The following is a 23,196-nucleotide window of genomic DNA, read 5'->3' as shown; positions in this document are numbered from 1 at the left end:
ACACACATATATGTAGATATATAAATGTTTCCTGTAAAGGGTTGACAGCAGCGCCCTAGGCCGTGGCTGGGAAGGGGGTTCGGAACGCAGCGGAGGCGGAACGATCGGGGCGGCGCGGCAGTTTCCGGGGGGCGCTGCGCCGCGCTCCCCGCCCGGACTGAAGCCGCGTTGCACAGGCAGGGACAGCGCATGGAGCCGGCGGCGGGGCCCGGCCGGGATGGGCTTTGCCCGGCCCCGGGGAGCGACGGCGGCACCGACCCGGGCCAGGGCTCCTCCGCGGCTGGACGGACCTCGGGGGCACGGGGCGGCTGGTCGGGGGCGGCTGGTGGCAACTGGATCGCGATTCACCCCACGGTAGGCCGGCGCGGGGGTCTCTCGGGGGTCCCGCTTTCCCCCCCGGACCCCGCAGGATTTTCCCCTCGCCACTCTCGAGGTGCACGTGGGGTCCCCCCAGGAGGGTTCTGGGAGGAAATGTCAATATAACTTACTTTATTGGGTGTGTCGAGGGGGGCTTCGGCCCGTGGGGTGCTCGGGGAATGCCATTGCCAGCAGGGGCGGAGGTTGTAAATCATAGAATATCACTTGGGAAACGTAGACACCGTAAACTTTGACTCCATCTTAACACACGGAAAACAAGGAGGTGTTTAATTTGGCCACCGTCTTATGTTCATGGGCTGTGGCAAAAATAGGTAACACTATTTACCCAAAAATAGGTAAAATTCCACAAAACTAAAGCTGTTCCAGGAATAGTTGTGATTCTTCATGTATTTGTTTATTTTGCTTGCTTTTTTAAAGTGCCAAAACCCGGGGATGTGAAAAAATGAGCTTTTGAGATACTGTCAGAAAACAAGTCCTGTTTTTTGATTGCCTTAAAACTGGTTTGAGACTCCAGTGGCTCCTCTGGCTGTAGAGATTCTGGGTTTGATCTGGGCATTCTTCATATGACCTGTGCTTTACCTTCACCAACGTTCCTGTTTGTGTCTCAGTTCACAGAAATGATGTCACTTGATGTATCTGACAGCACTCAAGTCTACGCTGCCTTTCTGGTGTACCTGGACCTCTTGGAAGGTAAATCAGGGAAATGACTGGGTCCTAACAAATGTCTTTGCCCTTAGGAGCTGTTGCATTAATTAAGCATTAATTGGGGTAGGACCTTGGTCCTTGTCCTTGGTGTCCATTTGGAGACTTTTTGTGCTAAGAGTTTCTATCCCGTGCCTCTCTGGAGCCTGTACAAAGATGAGGCCCCGTTTCATCCAGCAATTCCAGGTGCAGATGTTCCTGTGCAAAGCCAGCAGCATGGGGAAAAATCCAAAAGAGGAGTAGGGGAAGGAAAGGGAGTGTAGGAAGGTGAAGTTACAAGTTCAGTGGCTGTCGTTGCAATGGTCCTCAGTTGTAGGTTAATGTGAGGTTGCTCAGTCATAATGTTTCACCAAGGTCACCATTTGCCAAAYGCCTGCTGTGTGCTGGCCTGTGTTCTGCAAAGGGCAGGGATTCCTCTAGCAAAGATCATTTGCAAGTGTGGTAGCAGTAATTTATAACAATTGTGGTAATACTATATAACAAAACAGTAATTTATAACAAATTGTMGGTGTTGTGCTTAGGCTGTGGCTTAGGGGAGGACCTGACAGTGTCACTCTAGTGGTGGGACTCCATGATCTCAGAGGATTTCCAGCCAAAATGATCCTGTGAAATCCCATGCAGTCTGCTCAGTGGAGCAGAGTTATGTGATATATAAACTTCTCCTGGATCCTTCCAAGTTGGCCTTATTGAAAAGGAACTGTGAGTAGGCAGCCAGCCAGCCTGAGAAAAATATTTCAGTTTTGCTTGGAGCTTGGTGCTTCTCAAGGTCAGGGAAGGGAGGGATTTTGCGGGCCAGAAATGGCTGTGTCTGTTACTGTCTGTTACACTTCTGAAGAAAATGCCTTAATAGGCTTTAAAAGAAGATTTCTGTAGTTCTGCAGCAAAAACTTCAGCCTTATCCCTTCAAGGAGGAGGGAAGAACCATGCATTGTCATTAACCATGCTTTTACCACCTGCCCCTTCACAGTTCAGGGTACTGTGGAAGTCCATATTTGAGTGACAGTGCTGCAGAGGGCTAAAGCTGCACGGTTTTGTCTTCTTTTTTGCCTTTTTGAAGCAGAGCTTTGTCAGACAGATCCCTGTTCACCATCCATTGGTGCAGCTCTGGACGCAGTGAGCTGGTCCTGCTCCGAGGGTTTCTTTAGCAGGATTGCTTCTTGGGAAGGGAATTTGGCAGATCCGGGGAGTTTTCCTGTGAGGAGAAGGAGGCAAAACAAAACCTTCGATGTCAACTTGATACTTCATACTTGACTGATTGAAACTGGTGTTTTGTGTTCTGCCCCTGTCATCCCCGCCCAATGTTTTTAGGGAGGAACTGGCACGAGGTGCAGCCCGTGGGGGTGGCAGAGCTGCAGCTGGTGTGTTTGCACGGCCGGGCCAGGGAGCACGAGGGGCTGCAGGTGATGGTGCCGGTGCCTGCACACATCCTCATCAGCCACGAGAGGTGAGGTGTGCTCCGGGCTCGGCTCGGGTTGCTGCGGGCATTGAATGGATACATTTTATCGGCTTGGTCAAAGGGGAAGGGGGAGGAAACAGAGGAATATTGGAGGAAAGCGCCCTCTCAGCCTGTGAGCAGTTATTTTGGGTGCTGCACACACAGGCAGCTTGGAGCATTAAGGAAATCTCAGCTTTGCATCACTCTCTGCCTCTCCCTGTCTGGGAGTGTTTCTTGTGTGTCAGCTTCCTGCAGCAACTGATGCCCACTGATAAACACTTCCTGTAGTCTGGAGTTGCACATGTGCTGGGAGATAACAGTGGATACCGAAGTATGTGTTTGAGAGGCAAAGTTAGGACACAAGACCTTCACAGCTTATGTTTTGAGCATTCTTGTGCTGATTTTGTAGTCTGGGAAATGTAGCAATTCTTCCTGAGCTGCTGGACTTGAAAGGACCCAAGAGGAAAAAAATCGTCTTGGAGCTGCCTAAGAATCAGCTTTTTTTATTGTCAAATTTGTGCATAAGCCTCGTGTGGTTTGGTTGGCTTTTGTTTTGAAACTGTAATTTGGCTGCTTTGAGCAGGAAACTCCTCTTACTTTAGATTTAGAGTTTCATGTGTCTGTGATTTTTCACTTACTTTCCTCACAAATGCAAGAACAATTGTTCAAGCAGAAGACAGCACAGCCATGAATTTGTGACATACAGATATTTGCAGCCTAGAGAACTTCTACTTCAGTAATTTTAAAGTCTGTTTTAACTGGCCCTTAGAGCATCCTCAGACACAGCATGATTTAGTCCCTGATAAAGGCTGCCTTCTCTTGTTGGCATTTGCCACGACGGCTCTTAAGGCCTTGACTATTTCAGCTGCATCATGTGGTTGTATATTTTTTAGCTTCTTCTGTTCCCACTCCTGCTAGGAGCTGGCTCAGGCCTGGCTTTTTAGAGATCTTGCTGCTTTTTGCTGTTTCCTCCTGCTCTGTGGGCAGCAGCCTGACACAGTGGGAGGCTGCTAATTAATGGTACTTATTAGATGTGTGTGTGCACTCTAGGAATGAAGTTTTTGCTTTTTATTTTGGGTTTTAGAAGTGACAGATCGATGTCTTGCTAACAGACTTTTATCTTTATTTTGCTGTTTGTTGGGTGAGGGGGAAGAAAATGATTTACTGGATATTAATAGGGTTTAGTACTATTTATGTGCTGAAAAAAGTATTATATTTGCAGGTATTGGTCTACCACTGCAGCAGGCTTGGTGTTGTAGAGAAACATGATGTGATCTCCACAGCAGAGGAAAGCTGCTGAGAGGCTTTGCAGGGTGAAATGCTGAGTGCCATCCAGCCTGTCTGCAAGGAGCAGATCTGAGTGTGTGTGTGTGTGTGTGTGTGTGTGTGTGAAAGGGACACACTGCAGTGCTCAGATCAGGGTTTAGGAGGGAAAAGAAGGCAGCCAATGAGGATGTGGGATCTTTGAGGAATTCCACCTACGTGCTGAGCTGTTGTGCTTGGTTAGCGTAGCGTGTTCCCACCTGGGCTGGAAACTTGGATTCCTGGCTCTGAGTCAAGGCCAGAAGTGTGTTCTGACTGACTTTTAATGACAGATATTCCACTGCATGCATGTCCTATCTTTTACTGTGTCATTGGAGCTTTTCATGGGCAGCCTCTGCACTTGTTTGTTCTGTGGTGATGCTGTTTGCTCTGCCTCTGGCACCGGAGTGTCTGGAATCCAGTACTGGAATGATGTGTGGTGGAGAGGCAAAGAGTGAATGCATCACATTGATTAACAGTACAGTTTGTGATGGGGGTTTTCTGCAGAGCAGCTATATAGGGTGTGTTGTCACTGAAATAAGCTGAATGCCAGGCTGCAGTGCCAGGTGTGTTCATAAAAGCCCATAAGTGTTCAATATCCACAGATGCTGTCAGGCTGGCAGGTTGTGTTTAGGTGTAAATCACTCCTGATTTACCTTCCAGGAGGTCCAGGTACACCAGAAAGGCAGCAGAGATTTGAATGCTGTCAGATACATCAAGCGACATAATTTCCGTGAGCTGAGACCCAAAAAGGAACATTGGGGAGGGAAAAGCACAGGTCATATGAAGAACAGAGCAACACTTGTATTTGTGGTGCTGAACGTGCATCTGCATTTTGTTCAGTGCTTTGGGGGTTTGTGTAATCTAAAAGCAGAGGAGGAGCTAGGAATACAAGTGAATGCAGCTCACTCAGTGTTGAAAATAAGCCCATGGACGCATTTGGGAAGGTAAAAATGTTCTGTCTCTATTTCTGGGCCTGGAGTTGTTCTAACTGCAAAAGCAGCCAGTAACAGCAGCATTTATGGGCAGCACTTCCTTGTTTAAYCAGTAAGGCCTGGGTAGGGTTTGGAAGTGACACCTTCCTTGCAAAGAACAAAGACTTGGGTCTTTGTTCTGCCCTATGTTTTTCTTATTGGTGTGGGGAAGAAGGTGATTCACTAGAAAATAATGGATTTTAGTACTCTCYGTGTGCTGAAAAAAAGTCTCGCATTTGCAAATATTAGTCAGTCACYCTTGTGGGCTTGGTCTTCCAGAGAAATACAGGAGTGGTTTTCTTCTTCAAATCCACATCAGCCAAGCTCTGCCTTCCCAGGTGTCTCATGGAGCTTCCTACTTGGCTGCCACTGAGGAATGTGTCCTTAAAAGGCCACAGGAAAGTTGCTGTGGAAATTACCAGCAAGGCACTGAGGCAAATAATATGAGTGCCCTGCAAAAAAAAAATAAAAAAATTACACGGTATTTTTTAGCCAATGATAAGATTTCATTGTGTCCAGTTTGTGCATGACATTTAAATGCTGAAGGCAAAAGCTGTTCTGCCTACTAAGCTCCCAGTCCACTTTTACAAAGCTGGGTGGAAGCTGCTCATGCAGGCCTGGCAGGGTAAGACTGCACAGGAACCCACCAAATGACAAAATTACAGGCTYTGAAGCAAAGAGTGAATGGTTGCACCACTCTGAGAATTCGCTTTGTGCTCTGTGTGCCCTTCAGATGAAGGCTGCTGAAGATTCTGTGAGCAAAGCCCTGGAGAGTACGATGCCATTTCTGTCTGTCTTGGCCACTGATGCACACACAGCTGGCTGAGCTCAGAGAGCTTCTGAGTTCAGCAGGGACTCGTGCTTGCAGGAGGAGCTCCCGGSTGCCTTGGCTGGGGTGTGTTTGCTGCTCACTGCACCTCAGAGCACACCAATCCCCTCCTGGTCAGTGCATGAGCAGAGGGAGCAGTCAGATCCTGGGAGTGCTGCTTCACAGCTGGCAGAAATGACTTGCATAAGCCAAGCTCGGTGAGTTAGGAGAGCTCACAGTGTTGACAGCTGCATTTTTCAGAAAGCCTGGAAAGCCTTGATCCTCTAAGGAGCAGGGATTYAGGTCCCAGATCTGATAGAATTGGGCACTGTCTGTCCTAGACAAATAACTCTGTCTAAGCAAAATGTTGCTGATAAATATTAAATCAGATTAAATGACACTCTCTGTATTTTGTGTGCAAGTATTGGAAATGAAGGATGAAGTTGCCTGGGGTCACGGAGACCTGCAGAGGTTGGGAAAGGCTTATTTTGTTAAAATGCTAGCTTAATTTTGGAAAAAGCAATACTTGAGTGTTTCATTTTAAAGCTGATAAGCATCCTGAGAAAGAAATCTGAGGACTGGAATCAATTTGCTCTCTTCAGAGTCTCTAGATTGTGACATAAATCTTGCTTTAATCTGAAAAAGCCCTGGGAGTGTAACATGGGACCTTCTTCACAGTTTTGTACTAACTCCCTTGCTATAAGCATAATTTACTCATACAGCAAATCACACACTGAAAATGTAATTAGTGGCTCCTAAACACAATCTCTTAATTAGTACTTTAWATTTWATTATTTTAATACTCATATTTCAARTGAGGTTAATGTGGCTCCTACAGCAGAGTTGGTTATGCAGTCCTGTGATTGAACATGCRTAAGTGTAAAGTAAGTGTCTTCTGTAGAACTTTGCTGAATGCTGATTCCTCCCTTTTGCATGGTTTCTCTTGTTTTCTTTTTGAACTTCCATGGAAAAAAAGATCTTTATTTTCCTTGGGGTTTCAGTTCCTTCTCCTGACCAGTGTGGCATGTGGATGTTTTATTTGCTTTTATTCTTCTCATTACGAAAACTGAGTTTCTCCTAGTATTCCCTGTGGTTGTGYTTTGGAAACAGATACCAGGGAACAGTGGTGTGCATTTATACCACCTCCCACCTGCATGTGCTCCTTCCCACATATTTCAAGGCACTGTGGGTTAATGCTGCTGCTTGCCCTGCAGCAGACTGTGGGGCAGTGTTCCCARTGGTGAGCTGTGTTAACATTTGCAGAGCTGGCTAAATCCAAGGAATTGTGCTCCTGGGAAGTTCCTGTGCTGACCCAGGCTGGGACAACGGCACGCTCTGGTGCCTGGGGTAATGATCTCTGCCGGGGCACTGAGACCAACTTGTGTGCAYTCTGCAGCCCTGCCTGCTGAGAAGGGGAGGGAGCTGTTCGGGCTGGCCGAGCCTGCCGTGAATTATTCACCCAAGTATAAAGGGCAGATTGAAAGCCTTTGGTTTTTATGGGATGGAAGGCAGTAGTTTCATTTCAGCTCAATGGAGCACTATGCGAGCTCCATAAAATTGCTCTGAGCTTGCAGCCTGATGCTGCTTCTCAGAGGCATTGCATGTGATGTGTCTCTGAAATGCTCTTTTGTTCATCACAGAACTTGCTGCATGAGTTCTCTTTATGGTCCTGCCCTTTGTTGGTTTTTGCAGAGTCAGTGGGAACCTCAGGGTCACTAGCTGTACACCTGGTTCTTTCTCCCAGGGAAAAGGGCAGGGTTATTTTGTTAGGAGCAGAAAAAATTGTGTGGGAAACACAGCACAGATTTCTAATGGGTGTTGAGGGGCTACTTTGTGCAAAATTAAGATGGGGCAAAGATGGAACACTCCCCTCTGTTCTCTGGATGGATCTGTGTGCGTTGCCTTATTTTGTTTTGAGATTTTTTTTTTTGAAGCTATGAATTGCCACAGTAATAGAAGACCAGATCAGTTTGCTGCCATCATTAAGTTTGAATGCAGCAGTAAGAGCATGTGCAGGATGACATTGTTAGTGCTGTTCCCTTAGCTGYGGTACCCCTTGCACAATGCTGAGTAAGTTGAATCTGCTCCAGTGACTAATTTCTTGGTGGAAAAAAAMCAATCCCTACTGACTCTAGTCGGCAGAGAACTAGAAAGCCTTTTCTAAGCCYTCTTTCTAGTTTTTTAGAAATGCCAGCTCTTTACTTTGGTATCCAAAGTGTTTGAGGTGAAGTCCTTTGCATCTCCTGCAGTGTGAGGTGAATGTGAGTTTTCTTCCTGGGTGGAAAATATGGGGTTTGTCCTGCTTGCTTTTGGCCTGGTGGGAGCAGATCTGGATTTCAGGCACCATTGGGTTTTAGAGCTAGGCTTTCAAATTACACTGGAAACTTTGCACTGCATGAGCTCCAACAAATGAGAATTTTTATAAACACTTACTCTACTAATGGGGCTTCTGTAAAACTCTGGAGTGTTTCTTATGGTGTTTGTATTCCCCTAACTTCAGTTATTTTCCTTTCGTAGTGCCGTTGTTCAAGATGTACCATTTTGTGTGGGAAAGCTAAAGCTTCTGTGCTGCTTGTCTTAACGTTCCCTGGCTATTCATCCTGCCAAGGGGGAGGAGTAGTTGCAGGGTACTTTAATTTAGACTTCTCACTGTGTGTGCAGGAGGTTTGATGGTTCTGTGCACCCTCCTGGGATGCTAGATGGTTTTTTCTTAACCCGGTGGTCATTGGCATGAATCCTGAGAAGATGGTAYGGTAGGGTTGACTGTCCCTGCTGGCCCTTGACAGGCTGAGCCTGTGGAGGAACATATGCTCAGGTGATAGAGTCCTGTCTGCTGTCCTTGAGGAGGTGGCAGAGTGACCAGGTGCATTCTGCCAGCATAGGCTTTATCTGACCCTGCAGTGAGAACATGCTTAGCTTTTACTGAGACCCTACAGAACAGCAGAAACTGTTTCTCAGCTACACCTTCTCTCCCGTCAAGTGTCTCCATTCTGCTGAAAACTGTGTGCAGCCAGTGGTGTGGGCATGCTGGAATTCCCGTGGAAAATGAGGAGCCAGAGAGAGCCAGTCCACACCAAAGGCTTGATCCCACAGCTTCTGTGGGGCTCACGCTGTTGGAGCACAGCCAGGGAGCCCAASCCAGAGTGCTCATGGGTCCCTTGGTGTCAGGTTCCATCAGTCAGCAGTAGTTCCAGAGTGTCCTAACACAGCTGTGCCTCACAGGSAGAGGCTGCTCAGGGTGCTGGGGAATGAAGGGGTCAAGGCTCTTGGCATCTGCCAGACTATTGGATGCAGTGAAGTGCTCTGTTCCTCCAATGCCTGATGCTTTAAGAACCATCACATCCACTTTYATTGAAGCAAATTCATCTTTTGTAATTGTCATCACCTGTGTGCAGCAGCAGATTGGTCTGGTCATTAAAGAGTTTGYTGGTAGCCATTAGCTGGGTAATTTAAATCAGCTGGAACTATTGGGAGATGTTACCACATGGGCTTCCTACCAATGACTTCATTTCCATCATTGGATGCAGCTGTTGTGTGTGATGGGCAGCCTTGAGGGTTTCCCTTGAAATAAAGGCTGTCAGAGGTGCAGTCTTTGATTTTCAGAAGGCCAGCAACACTTCATGTTTCCTTCTTTTTCCATGGACAGCAGTAGATGCAGCAAAAGGRTTACAAAAGGATTGCACAAAGGTTCTGTGGCTTCTCTGATGRTGCAGAGGGATGTTGTGGGCAGGCTGGGCACAGAGGCTGCTGGGGATGCCTTCAGGGGAGGAGGACAAGGGATGGCTCTGACACAGACTTCCTGAATTCCGAAGCTTATCCCTCCCAAAGACACCCTCTCACTGTTCTGAAGTGCTGCAGTGCACTGTGGCTGCTGTGGGGTGCACAGAGAGAGCCCTTGTTTGGGCTGCCTGTGCTGAGGRAAGAGGAGAGAGGAAAGTGGTGCGTTTGCAGCTGTCATTGTTCATCTGTGGACAGCAGAGTTGGCAGATCATCCTGAGGCAATGGCATGGCTTTGTGCTCCTTGCATAAATCCTGTAACTCTCCTCTCCTGGAAAGGAAGAAGAAATGAGAAGAAATAGCATTAATCTGTTGTCAGGACCTGGCTGGTTTTGGGATTGTGGGGCATCTTTGAGGTCCTGGATGCTAAACGGGGGCGGTAAATAAAGGTTCAGGTGTCTGTGTCTGGCAATATAAGAAGAAATTCTGAGTGAGAAATGTAGATCTAAGGCCTCACTGTTCCATCCCTTCCCCCAACAGACTATGAAGGAAACCAGTGTCAGGTACTAAAGAAAATAGGAAGGATCTTGTGCCCTGGCTGACAGGTGAATCCAAGCCCCTGTCTGAGTCTGCTCCCAAGATACAGCATTGTCCACACTGAACACAAATCTGGTTTCTTTGGCTCCCAAAATACTTCTCTTGAGCAGCTGTACCCTTTTGTTTGGCATTTTATTGTTAATTCTATATCACATTCCCAGGAGAAAGAGAGGTTAATATCCACTGCTTCATGGGTCGTTCTTTCCTCGCTGRGTCTCTGCCAGCAGCCTGGCCTCACCAACTGGGAGCTTTCTCCAGACACTGCTGAGGGTGGGCAGGCCCTGGCACCGGGTGAGCTGAGCAGCTGTGGCTGCCCCTGGATCCCTGGAAGTGTCCAAGGCCAGGCTGGACACTGGGACTTGGAGCAGCCTGGGCCAGTGTGGGAGGGCTGGGATGGGCTTTCCCCAGCCGTGCTGTCTCTGCTGCATGGAGTGACTGTGTGCTTTGGCCTCTCTGTGTGTCTGGGTGCAATGGAAAGGAAAAAGAGAGATGGAGGAGAGATCCTGCTGCACTGACCAGGCTGGATTATGCACAGCTCAGAGCACAGAGGGATCCTTGAGAAGGTCAGGGGCTGAGCAGCGAGCCTTTCCAGGCTGCTGCTCATTCTCTGCCGCCTTCCATTTGGCTTTTATTAGAGGATCAAAGGGCTGCCGAGGGCCGGTGATGATTGAAGTCTGAGCACTGATGCCTTTAGCAAGAGCCCTGTTTGCAGGGTCTGCCCTCTGAGCTGCCTGCCCTCCTCGCCCCTCGGGGTGAGCTCTGCAGGGTGCGGGAGATCCCGGGCACACTGAGTTCCCCGGAAATGTAACCTGTCTCAGCAATCCCACACAGCCCTCAGCACCCRACCTGCGGGAATGTTCTGTGGGAARTGTCACTGTTCTGTCCYGGGCCCTGCACTCCTTCRGGACCTGCTCCCCAGTGGGACCGGGAATCCAGGGACTGCRGGGATCAGCGTTGTCCTGAGCTCTGAACCGAAAAGTAACTGGTGTGTYACTCTGAAAGTAAGCTAAACAGCTTGAGCATAACTTTGTCTTGAGYTTTTAAGGAAGACATTATTCGTGCCGACTGTCCTGAAGAAGAGCATTAGTCTTGTGGCTTCTAGTCTAGACAGCAAGGCAAAGAAACCTGGCCTGGCAGAGAGCTGTGGCACAGAGGCTGGAGGAGTTACCTCCGCAAACAGAACAGGCCTTAATTATTTCATTCTCAACACCAGCTGCTGTTTAATCAGATTTTTATTTAAGTTTGCTGAAAGCAGGGCCGATAGAGATTGCCACGYTAGGATTGTAATGGATGAGGGCTGGCTGAGGTGCGTGCACACAGGTACAGCTAACCAAAGTTTGGAAGTGTGTCTTGAGCCATTTCCAGCAGAGATGTTTGTAAGCGATCCTGTTTCTTGCTTTTGTCGCTTGCTTACGCAACTTTGCATTTTTATTTGGCCAGMTATTATGCTCACTTTAGTGAAGGAAAGTTTGCTGGGGATGAAGAGTGAAAATGAGCTGAATAAAAATAGCCATGGTGCCGTTCTGCCTTTGTGCCATCGTAGGAGGCTGTGGACTCCTTTCTAAGTGATTTTTTTCCTCTTCTAGGTTAAGGGAAATACTGAAGAAAGCCTCTCTCCCTCCACAGGAGCCTGACACCCTGGTGTCAGTTACCTTGGCCATAGTTGAGACAGACTCCACAATAGTCTACTATAAAATGACTGATGGCATTGTGATGCCAGATCCTCTTGATGATACTGAAGACATGGACAACAAACAGTTGAGGAAGAAAAGAAAGAAGCTTTTCAAATGATTAGGACAGAGGAAACAAAATGTTTCTTGAGCTGCTGTGCTCCAACGCAAACAAATGCAGGAACTGATGTGTGTGAATTAGTGCTGTGCTAAAGTCTGCCTTGGCATATCAAGKATCTGTTCAGGGAGAACAGAAGCTTGTGCAGTTGCACTTGATTAAATGCCATTTGAGGTATGAAGTGGGTCATGCTTTGAGACAGATCAGTCCTGACTAATAAATACATTTGGGAAGTGTTTTGYACTTCTGTGTGTCCTCTCTGTCTGCTCAGGTAATGTTGTGGGTTAAGGTTTTTCCTTTTGTTTCCTTTCTTGGGGAAATTTTCTTTCCCATTTTGTTGCTGGGATACACTGATTGCCAGGTCATCCTTTTGATGGCAGGGTGATTGATGAAGACAAAAAAACCTAGGCACACCCGAAGAGTCTCCCTGGGCATTTCTCCTGCCTGGCAGTTTTTTTTCCTCTCTTTGGAGAAAGGGAAGTTTTCGAGGGAGTTTTGGGCCCCGAGGATGGTATGTGTATGTGTGGGGCGAAGGGTAGCTTCACTTCCTGCCCTGTTTGGCTTGGGGAAGGATGGTGGACCTGCTGCCTGCAGAGGAGAGCTCGCCTGCTGCTGCTTCAGAGCCCAGCATCTCTGGTCATTGGGTCCTGTTTGCTGCACTGTGATCTTCTGCGCCTGTGCCTTGCCGGGAACCCCTGGTATTCCAGCTGCAGTGGTCGAGTTCTGCTGCATCCCATCTACAGCCGTGGGATTCTGCTCGTCTCTTTGCTCATCTGGCCGTTCTGGGGTTTCTTGCTGTCCAGAGGAGCACCAAGATCGGCGTTTTCCACTGTGAGTTTGCAGAGGAACTTTTTCTCTGTCCACCTCTGTCGGTTTGTATCTACCATCGGCCACTGGGAGATCTAAACCAGCCGGGACCCGCGTCACAGCGCCCCCTGCAGCCTCCGGAGAATCATCACACCTGCCCTGCCCGGCTGGGAGCCAACAGCGCCCCTGCCAGCTGAGACTATGTGAGTGAGGCTGTCACTGGGTTTGTGCCTGGGTTGGTTGTTCCTATCATTGTTACTTGTTTCACCTTGTTATACATGTTAGTAAAAACTGTTATTCCCTTTTCCCCATATTCTTGCCTGAAAGCTGGTGATTTTTCAAAGCTATAATAATTCGGAGGGACGGGGGGGTCATATCCACCACTCCAAAGGGGGTCCCTGCCTTCATTGGCAAGCACCTGTCTTTCAAACCAAGACAGGTACATAATAGAATAAACACATCCTACCCATTCTGTAAATATTGGTTRCAGGTAAGTCTAAAGGGTTGCTGGCAGGGGGGAAGGGTTTGTGGTTTGCAGAGTGTCTTTGTCTTGGCCTGTCAGAAGCACTCATGCTGCCCCCGGGGTTCCATTGCTGAACATTGCTTTGCTTCCTCTGCTTTTGGAGAAAAGGCTTTTCCACAGAAATACTTCAATTTCTTCCCTGCAGAGGAAAACTGATTRTAGCAGCACCAGAGGCAACTAAAACACAAAAGCATGTCACCTTCTATGCTGTAAGTGAACACCAGTTATCTGCTTCAGGCACCAAGTGGGTTTCTAAAGCCACTGTCATTCCTAGGACTTACTTTGTTATCTCTTTGGACATAACTTCTRCATATTGAAACTGACTGCCCAGGAGCTGCTTCAGCTCCGAGTCAGTTAAGAGAAAAAACCCTGACTTTTAGTTCCTTGTGCAGGAATTTTCCAGGTCTTTTGCAGAGAGACCTTCTTCAGGTTAAACTTTAGTTCCTTGGCAATGAGATAACATCCCAGAGCAGCTCCTTGAGCACAGGAGTGTCCRTGTGACATCTGTGTGGCCAAGGAGCACACGCTCAGAAGGGGAAGCACAAGAGCTCTCTTTCTCCATGGCTAGAAGAATGGGAGAGAATCAAAAAACACAAGCTGGAAATGAAAGATCGTTTAAGCTTTGCCATGCCTGGGACTCGAGTGKATGTTTCTGTGGCTGTGGAGTTTGGTGCTATTTGGCCCAAAGTGCTGGGATGCAGAATGTTGCCCCAGAGGGAGCCYGGGGCAGGGAGGCCTTTGCAACCCYGGAGGAGAGGTGTCACTGTGACCTGGAGCTCCGCAGGGCACCTTTGTCCACTCCAGCCAGGGGAGACAGCGGTCTGTGGGCTTCAGTCATGGAGGAGGAGAGTTTTTCTTTGTCTTCGTCAGTGTTGCCTCCCTCATGGAGGAAAGCCATCTCATTTTGGTCCAACGCTGTCCTGCCTTGGAGGGGTCCCTGTGTGCTGACTCCTGCCACGCCGTGTGAGATCTTGACCTTGATATTCCATGGGATCCATGGCTCATTCCATGAAGCAAATCTTACACCTGGCTAGGCTGYGTGCCACCAGGTGAATTGGGCTTGTTCCAGGCTGGGCAGTACCTCAGCTCACAGGACACGAGCTGGTTTGTGTGCAGGAGGCTGTAACAGATGCTGACCATGACAGAATTGGGATCTAAACGACACATGCTTAACCCCAAAAGCAAATTCCTTTGCATTTGCTTCAGTTTCTGGGAAATGCTGCCAGTTTGCAGTTTGCTGCACAACTGATGCTTGGCTTTACCAAGCATCATTTTATCATTTCTGTACACAGGAAGTGGAGCAGAACTTGGGCCTCCTTTCCTATGCACTGAAAAMTGCTGACCCAGGCTTCACAAGAGTTGGAGAAACTGGATCCTGAGGCTTTGATTTCTGTTCTTGTGTCCCGCTGAGAAATGATTACATGGGCCTTTTTCCAGGCTCCTTAGGTTGTGGTTGTTCTTTATTTCTGAGGAGAAAAAACACAGAAAAACCAATAATATCACAGCACTGTTTGTCCCACAGGTATTACTGTGTAAACAGGGGGCTGTTGAAGGAGCTGGGAGCTAGCTGTGCTGTGCCTTTCCGTTCCACTGAAGGATTTCTCTCTGTCAAGTCAACAACACACAGACTGAAGCCTCTGGTCTCCCAGGCACTGAATAAAGATAGGCAGAGCTTTCCCTTAGACACGTATCAGTTCAGAGCAGTAGCACATTAACATTCCTGAATCCATAGCATSCTGGGGCTGTGCCCAAAGTGTTCAAGCAAAACTCTGCTTTAAGTGTTTGTGAGACATCCATGGAAGCGTGAGCCATGACACTGCTGCCAATCCAGCTCTTGTTTCAGCCTAGAAGACTTTGCAGGCTCCATCCTGCCATCTTTTAAATAGATTTTTTGGGTTTTTTTTTGTTTTATTTGCCAAGCACAGCTTGATATGTTTTACTGAACCCCCCTGACCAACAGAAGGTGCTTTAAAATATGGAGAGTATCRTTTTGCAGTAGATTGTTGTTCCAAGCCACTCCTCTCTTCAGAGGGATGTTTGCATTGACACTTCCTCACCAGGGCAAGAATRACAGAAAAGCAAAGCTATCTTAATATTTCTCTTTTCTGTCAGCAAAAAGGATTTTTCCTTTAATTTAAAACATTTTTTCCTAATGAAGAATCCATACGAATTTATGAATCATTGTACAAGTGTTGCAGGTCTATAGGAATTAAATGTTTAATAGCTTGTCCCAGTAGTTTTCAGGCATCTAAATGCTGTCAACTAGCCTGCAAGCCCTGCTRTTTGTGAATGGGCTCATTGTTAACCTCTATCCTCCAGGGACAGGGACAAGACCCAGGGAATGGCTGGAGCTGTGGCAGGGCAGGGTCAGGTTGGATTTCAGGGAAAGGTTCTTCCCCAGAGGGTGCTGGCACTGCCCAGGCTCCCCAGGGAATGGTCCCAGCCCCGAGGCTGCCAGAGCTCCCAGGGGTGCACAGGGTGGGATTGTTGGGTTGTCCTGAACCAGGAGCTGGGCTGGATTGTCCCTGTGAGTCCCCTCCCGCTCAGGATATTTCATTATTCTAAAAACAGCTGCAGCTGTGCTTCAAATTCCAGGGATATCCAGGGAACTGATGGCTTTTGTATGTCATTCCCTTGTTTCTCTGGTGCTCCCCTGAGCCCCCGGATCCCTTAGCCCTGGCTAAGTTAATGCTCTGACTCTGGTCAGCTCCCTGCTGGCTGTTGTGTTTGCGGCACCTGATGGGCACAGCTCGTTGTCTGACGCCTCCGTAGCCGTTCTTTCCACCCAYTCCTGGCTGCAAGTTCCTCCTCCCGTGCCTTGTCCGCCCATCAGGCTCAGTGCCAAACCAGAGTGGCTCTGCTCATCTTTTTCACGGCTTTTCCCCCTCCCTGTTTCTCGCTGCTCTGGTCATCTTGTCAGCAAATTTCTGTCCACTGCCTTCTTGACCCGTGTTTCATTCCCTTAGTTACCCTCGAATTGATCTTTACACACTATCTGCAAATTCTCCTTTCTTTCCAGCCCTGCTGGGATGCCTGGGCGCTCTGCCTTTCCCTGCCCTAAYCCAGGTACCAGCTGATCCTCTCAGTTCCACCAGACCAGTCCCATTTACCACGAAAATGTTGGTAAATTGTGAGGCAATGTCTCGTGAGCCCTGTGCTGATGTCCAGCCAGCAGAAAGTCACAGAATGTCCTGAGCTGGAAGGCACCCAYATGATCGTCCAGCCCACTCCTGGCTCAGGACACCCCAACAATCCCGCTCTGTGCTGGAGCTCTGGGAGCCTCGGGGCCGGGACCATTCCCTGGGGAGCCTGGGCAGTGCCAGCACCCTCTGGGGACAGAAGAACCTTTCCCTGAAATCCATCCTGACCCTCCCTGGCACAGCTCCAGCCCTCCCCTGGGTCTGTCTGTCCCAGGGAGCAGAGATCACAAGGCTCTGTCCTTTGGAGGGCAGGGTGGCCGTCACCGCYCTTTCCATGATCCCAAACACCCCCATTGACCCGGCACGGATGTTCCCTACCTCAATCCGCCGGCAGAGCCTGCAGCAGAGGGCGCTTGGAGACCGCCGAGCCGGARCCTTCCTCCTCCGGGAATGCTGGAGCTGTGCAGAGCTCCCCCCACTCGTCTCTCAGAAACAAAAGGAGGGGAAAAACCTGKCAGCAGAGACACCTGACATAGCAATTCTTCCTTCCTGGAGGGAATGGTGTCACTGAAATCTTCCCGGGGAGAGACTTTGTACAGGGGGATGTAGTGACAGGACAAGGGGAATGGCTTSAAGGWGCCAGAGGGCAGRGCTGGATGGGATWTTGGGAAGGAATTCCTCCCTGTCAGGGTGGGGARGCCCTGGCACAGGGTGCCCAGAGAAGCTGTGGCTGCCCCTGGATCCCTGGCAGTGTCCAAGGCCRGGMTGGACATYGGRGCTTGGAACACCCTGGGACAGTGGAAGGTGTCCCTGCCCATGGCAGGGRGTGGCACTGGATGACCCTCAGTGTCCCCTCCMTCACAAACCATTGTGGGATTCTGTGAGAAGGGTTCCATGAAGCAGCAGCAGCCTGCATGGAGACTGCAGGGATGCAGGTCATGCAGGGCTCCAGATACAACAATTGTTGTCCCCGTCTCCATTTGTCAGCAGAAAACCAAGATTTTGGGGTGTTTCAATCCCTCCTGAGCCTCTGGATCCTCCACAGCTGATTCTTTCACCCTAGAACGTGAGGCAGGGTGTGAGGCAAGGGCAGCCTTGCCCAAAGTTACAGCAAAACACCCCAAAAGAGCCTTTCAGCCACCCAGCACTTCTCCTCTGCATGTTCTAGACACTGCAGTAGCCTCCAACCAAACAGCCAGCCTGGCAGGCTTCTCAAGATCCACTCCTCACCCTTTCCCATGTAGTTTCCCCTTCTATGATATAAAATTACACCCTTGGTGGTGGGAATTGACCCCATCACAACWGTGATGCTGCCTCCCAACCACCTTCTTCCCACAGCCTTGCAGTGCTCCTACATTCAGACATGCACATTTTGACAGCCTGGAGTAAATATCCAGAGGGAAAATTGCATCTTGAAATAGCCATAAAACATCATATTCACTAAAAAAGAATGTAACAGGACATAAATAATACAGAATTGTACAAAAGAAGTGGCCAAGAGAGATGAGAGATGATCACTGTGCTTAAAAATATGTTACATTCTGCAGGAAATAGTAGAGTGAGAAAAGGAATTGGTCAGTCTCCCAGAAAAACCTGATTTACTGACAAAAACCCGAATTGAAAGTAGAAGAAGAGTATGAAATTACTTGGAGTACAGAATTTGAAATACATTGCTGTTTTCCTKAGAGGCAGTGCTGCTGCTTGTCTGGTGTTAATGATCATCCCTAGGAAGAGATGGGCTGGGCTGCTGCCCTGACCAGGCCATTGCCAAATTGAAATTATCCAAACAGAGTGATTGCAGTTGTGGGCAAAATGGGTTTGGAGATGAGACTGTGTGATAGATGAGAAAGTGAGGGAGAGAAATCATCAGTTGTAGATACCAAGGTGGTGTCGGGGTGGAAGGAGGTTGTTTGAGGACTTGTTCAAGGGGTGATCTTAGGTCTGCTGTGGTTCCTGTTCTAACTGGTGGTGTTGGGCCAAACCTGAGCCCAAAGTCAGTGAAGTGGCAAGGCAGAAAAAAACATTGAAAAATATGGAAATTAYGTGTTGTAAATTTTGTGTTCCAGATTAGGATGAATGGAAGGAAGGCAGGGTCTGAATGCATCGGCCATGCCAAGCAGAGGGCTGAGAACAAGGCTCAGAAAAGGCTCAGAACAAGGCTCAGAGAAGGCTCAGAAAAGGCTCAGAGCAGGGCTCAGAACAGGGCTCAGAGCAGGCTCAGAGCAGGCTCAGAGAAAGGCTCAGAGCAGGGCTCAGAACAAGGCTCAGAGAAGGCTCAGAAAAGGCTCAGAGCAGGGCTCAGAACAGGGCTCAGAACAGGGCTCAGAGCAGGCTCAGAGCAGGCTCAGAGAAAGGCTCAGAGCAGGGCTCAGAACAAGGCTCAGAGAAGGCTCAGAAAAGGCTCAGAGCAGGGCTCAGAACAGGGCTCAGAACAGGGCTCAGAGCAGGCTCAGAGCAGGCTCAGAGAAAGGCTCAGAGCAGGGCTCAGAACAAGGCTCAGAGAAGGCTCAGAACAAGGCTCAGAGCCAGGCTGTGTGCAGGCAATTCCAAGATCTCTCAGGCAAAGCACTCGCAGCAGAACTGAAGAACCCAGCTGGTGGCAGCCCTGAGTGAGGCACTGCCACCCTGGGCACCCAGAGTCCATCAGCTGGGCTGTGGCATGGCAGGGCCCCCAGGACAGAGGGGCAGGAGCTGCTGTGGGCTCAGGGAGCACAGCCAGGGCTTTCTGCAGGCATGGAGCTTGTGCCGGGCTGAGGGGGGTTCTCCCAGGAAGGGGAACTCTTGGCTTTGATCAATAATCAGGTGAGTGATTTCCCCTCTTGTCTTGAGTGTCCTGTTGAAACTCTGTGTGAAAGGCAAAGGTTTGCTGGGAGAGCTGAGATAAAGGGACAGGAGATTATCTGCAGCCAGGAATTTRGTTTCAGGGCCATCGTGAGAAATACAGGCTGGGATCAGAACTGGCTGGAAACACTTTTCAAGTGTGTCTTTTTAAACTCAGCAATTAAAATGTGCTGTCAAAGTAGTGCATTCGGTTAARAGAGTTTTATAGCAGAGCAAAGGGAATTTACATAGCAGCACAGAAAAATCAAAAACCTCCGGGTGGTAATTTCCCCAAGTCAGACTAATTCCCATCCATCCTGTTCCCCAGCTGCATCTTTAATTGCTGGAGCCTCACAAAAAGCCTGTGTGAGGAAAGGAAGATAATAATTAGCCAAGCATTTTTCTCGCCGTTGTTGTGAGCCCGCAGGAACTGGCCTCTCCAACATTTGTTATTTGGTTGAATAATTTTGTTCTGGTGGGCTGATAGAAGGGAGAGCTAGGATGGAGGAAGGGTGTTGATGTTGTGCTGTGCAGGGTATCTCTCAGGTACTTCAGGGAGATGAATTTTGCTGGCACATGTCATGGAAAAATCCCACAAAATCACAGCTTTTTAGGACTGTGTAGGGGAAATCCTGATGTTAACATGGGGCAGCTTGGGCTTTAAACTGAAGGAGACCAGGTTTAGGTGAGATGTTAGGGAGGAATTGTTCCCTGTGAGGGTGGGGAGGCCCTGGCACAGGGTGCCCAGAGAAGCTGTGGCTGCCCCTGGATCCCTGGCAGTGCCCAAGGCCAGGCTGGACATTGGGGCTGGGAGCACCCTGGGACAGTGGGAGGTGTCCCTGCCCATGGCACTGGATGGACTTTAAGGTCCCTCCCAACCCACACCATTCTGGGACTTCGTGATTTTAGGAAAAAAGCTGAGGAGACCTGAAAAGGAACAAATGCAGCAGAAAAGCAGCASAGCAGATGGTGGAGTCCTCTCTGCTGCTGCCCTTCTCCCCTGCAGCTCCCAGGGAGGGTTTGTGTAGCCTGAGCAGCCAAGCAGCTGTGAAATGCTGGTTTWCACCCTTGGGGTCCTGCCAGAGACACAGACTTCCAATAACAGAGCCACGGGATTGTTTAGATTGGAAAACCTCTCTAAGGTCACCCAAATCAACCATCTCCCAGCACTGGCAGGGCCACCACTGACCTATGTCTGAAGTGCCACAGCCACAGGGCTATTAAATCCCTCCAGGGATGGGGACTCCACCCTGGCCCTGAGCTGCTGTACCAGGGCTGGACAACCCTTTGGATGAAGAAATTTTTCCCAACATCCMACCTGACCCTCCCCTGGTACAGCTGTGGTGGCTGTAAGAGCAGGGATGGCTCCCCAGGCAAGGTTCATCTCGGATGTGGTGTCACAGCACAGGAGGGAGTTTGGGTCTGTTGTGGGAAGTTTCAGCAAAGCCTGGCACTCRGAGATGCCAGAATTCAGGCTGCCTGTGCATCCTGAACTCTATCTTCTTGTGGGTAAGTGCTAAAAACTCCTTTGTTACAGGCTTCAGTACTTGTTTTTCCATCTGGTCAATGTGGAGTCACTCAAAAGCCCTTCCTCTCCTTCTCATGTTTCTTTATAAGTTATTAATCAAAGGTGTCTGGGTGTGGCACTGAATGCAGAAGTGTGGCCTTTGGGGTGTTTCACCAGAATCTCAGAGAAAGCACAAATATTTTAGTGAGCTGCCTGCTGTAATCCTGTGTAATTAGACAAGGAAATAAGGCAGGGATGATGCTGCTTCCTTTTGCAGCCAGAGATCTGAGGAGCAGAGATTAGGACTGTGAGTGTCTACTAATTTCCARTGCCCGGTTTCAGATAATGAGAGCTTAACTTTTAAATTTAATTTCATTTAATTGCTCCTGCTTAGCGATTCAGCTGCCCTTCACTGGTCCAACCTGCTGTGGCAGCAACAGCTAAACCTGAAAGTCTTTGCAACTTGAAGGAAGCTTCACTTGAGGAGGCTGAACTGGGGCCTGAGGAGGAGAAGGGACCTGCTCAGGGATGCAGCATGGTCCTGAGAGTTCTGGAATAAACTCATCACAGCTGTAAAGCCCTGCACCTCCTCCTTTGTTTGAATTTCATCTTACAGAGAAATCCTGTGCTCTAAGACAGCTGCAAGTCCTGGTCTCCTGGCCAGGGCTCAGCACAGCTCATGACTCTTGGTGTATCTGGGATGGGGAGCTGGGCTCTGGCTCWGTGTTGCCTCTCTCAGCCCTTGGTTCCTCAGCCCAGCAATCTGCCAAAACCATCTATTTTTTCCTCCTTGGATTATTTTTCTACCAATATATTCCAATCTGAGTGGGTTCCTCAGCAACTTTCCAGCCTGGGTGTTTTTCTGCTGGATTTGCTGTGCCCTTCCCAGACTCTGGCTGCCCTGGCATTGCTGTGCAGGTTTAGGATCMCAGGGTCACAGGATGGTCTGGGTGRGAAGGGACCTTTGGAGATCAGCCAGTGCCACCCCCTGCCATCCACAGGGACATCTGCAAATTCAGCCATCCCTGCCTGGGTTTGGGCTGTGAGCTCTGGGCTTCTGCTGTGGGTGCTGTGCCCTGCTGTGACACACATCCATCACACACAAACCCCACTCTCGATACCTCCCACGGCAGAGAGATGCTCCTGCTTGCCCAGAGCCTCCAGATGGTGCTGAAATCCCTCGAGCTTTGGGGCTTCGTTTGTTTGTTTATTTTTAGATTGCTTCCCACACTTGGGCCCTCATCAGGATGCCTCAGCCTTTCCATTTACCGAGCAATGTCACTTTTGGTTCATGTTGTGCTCACTGCCAGCCCCTTCCCGAGCAGCTCTGCCATGATTCCTTGTGGCTTATTGTTAGTGCTGAAGTTCAGTTTTTGAATTTTCCTTTTGTTTTTCCCCTTCCCAAAATAAATTGGCCATTTCCCCTGAGTTGTGCTGTCAGCGATTTGCTTGCCTCCGTGCTGGATTCCAATCAAGTTTTCCAATCCTTGGCTATTAAAAAATAAAACAGAGACCCACAGATCTCATGTGCTGAGCCCCAGCCCCAGCTCTGGTGTTTTTGTGGGGTCACTCCTTGTCCCCCCTCCCCTGCTTCTGTGCTGATGCCTGATTCAGGCTCACCTAAAACAGTCTGGACAAAATTGAGAGAATCCAAAGCAGTTCTGTTCATGGCAGGGCCTTCAGGGCCATTCAGGGCAGTCCCAGCCCACCCAGGGGCTGCACCCACAATGGACAATGGCTCACGGGTTTTTCACGCTTTATCAGTTTTGTCCATTTGCACATCGGGGCTGAATCCTCCAATTGCAGCTGCAGCCAATGCAGTCATTCACTCCAACTTGGCTCCCCCAATTCTCTGCTGTTTCCATCTCTTGGGGTCTGGCACAGTGAGGTGTCCTTGAGTTTGGGGCTGCAGAGGAATTGTTTTGTGTAAAAATGGGAGAGCAGGAGCTCAGCACTGTCTGTGGAGTCTGGAGTTATCCACTGAAGAATTCCAGGGTTACAGAGACATGGAAATAGAGAAACTGAAATCCTAAGTCATCAGTGCCTTTGGGCCATCAGCCCCCCAAATCAGCATTTGGCAAACATGCAACTCCAATCGAGGGTTCTTCCATGGGGAACAGTCTACGCTCCTCAAGGATAGCAAAATCAGCAGCTCTGTGGAAGAGCAGCTCCGTTGTACATCTGCAGCTCCTCCCGAGGGCAGCTCTGATCGCTGGGAGAGGGACAGGGACAGGGACAGGGAGGGGCTGGAGCTGTGCCAGGGCAGGGTCAGGCTGGGGATCAGGGAAAGCTTCTCCCCCAGAGGGTGSTGGCACTGCCCGGGCTCCCAGGGCAGCCTCTGCCGTGTCCAGCAGCTCCCCCATCCCACCTCACCCCCGCCGGGAGCTCTCTYTCCCTGCCTTGGCTTTGGAGCGAGCACTGCGGCTCCTCAGCCATTCAGGCTATATTTAGCTGCCGTGCAGTGGCATTTCCAGCTTTCTATTTCTGTGAATCCTCGTTTCCCAGGAAGGAGGCTGAGCCCCGGGGGTTTGTGCTGTGTTTGTGCTGGGTGGCTGCACCGGTGCCGGTGCCGGAGCGGGTCCGGGCAGTGCCCACAGCTCTGCCAGCGGGGTCTGGTGACAGCCCCTTCCCTTCCCTTCCCTTCCCTTCCCTTCCCTTCCCTTCCCTTCCCTTCCCTTCCCTTCCCTTCCCTTCCCTT

At 49.4% G+C, this 23,196-nt stretch overlaps 1 protein-coding gene across 1 annotated transcript; it reads left to right on the top strand.

Annotated features, from left to right (window-relative positions):
- The first annotated feature begins 158 nt into the window (after window positions 1-158).
- Window positions 159-11,944, top strand: TSEN15 (tRNA splicing endonuclease subunit 15). The gene is made up of 4 exons (XM_057379736.1): window positions 159-354; window positions 987-1,068; window positions 2,389-2,524; window positions 11,500-11,944. The coding sequence occupies exons 1-4, from the start codon at window positions 190-192 to the stop codon at window positions 11,702-11,704; spliced, it is 588 nt and encodes a 195-aa protein (XP_057235719.1). The 5' UTR covers window positions 159-189; the 3' UTR covers window positions 11,705-11,944.
- Window positions 11,945-23,196: the final 11,252 nt, after the last annotated feature.

The sequence above is a fragment of the Malurus melanocephalus genome, unplaced genomic scaffold (assembly GCF_030028575.1).
Source record: "Malurus melanocephalus ecotype Western Australia unplaced genomic scaffold, MMel_1.1 scaffold_419, whole genome shotgun sequence".
Classification (NCBI taxonomy): domain Eukaryota; kingdom Metazoa; phylum Chordata; class Aves; order Passeriformes; family Maluridae; genus Malurus; species Malurus melanocephalus.
The sequence above is the reverse complement of the archived record's forward strand: the minus strand, read 5'-3'. Positions and strand labels throughout refer to the sequence as shown.

Coding starts and splice junctions, on each gene's coding strand:
- TSEN15 (XM_057379736.1), top strand. CDS start 190: ATGGAGCCGGCGGCGGGGCCCGGCCGGGATGGGCTTTGCCCGGCCCCG. Junction 1,069..2,388: donor GTACCTGGACCTCTTGGAAG/GTAAATCAGGGA, acceptor CAATGTTTTTAG/GGAGGAACTGGCACGAGGTG. Junction 2,525..11,499: donor ATCCTCATCAGCCACGAGAG/GTGAGGTGTGCT, acceptor TTCCTCTTCTAG/GTTAAGGGAAATACTGAAGA.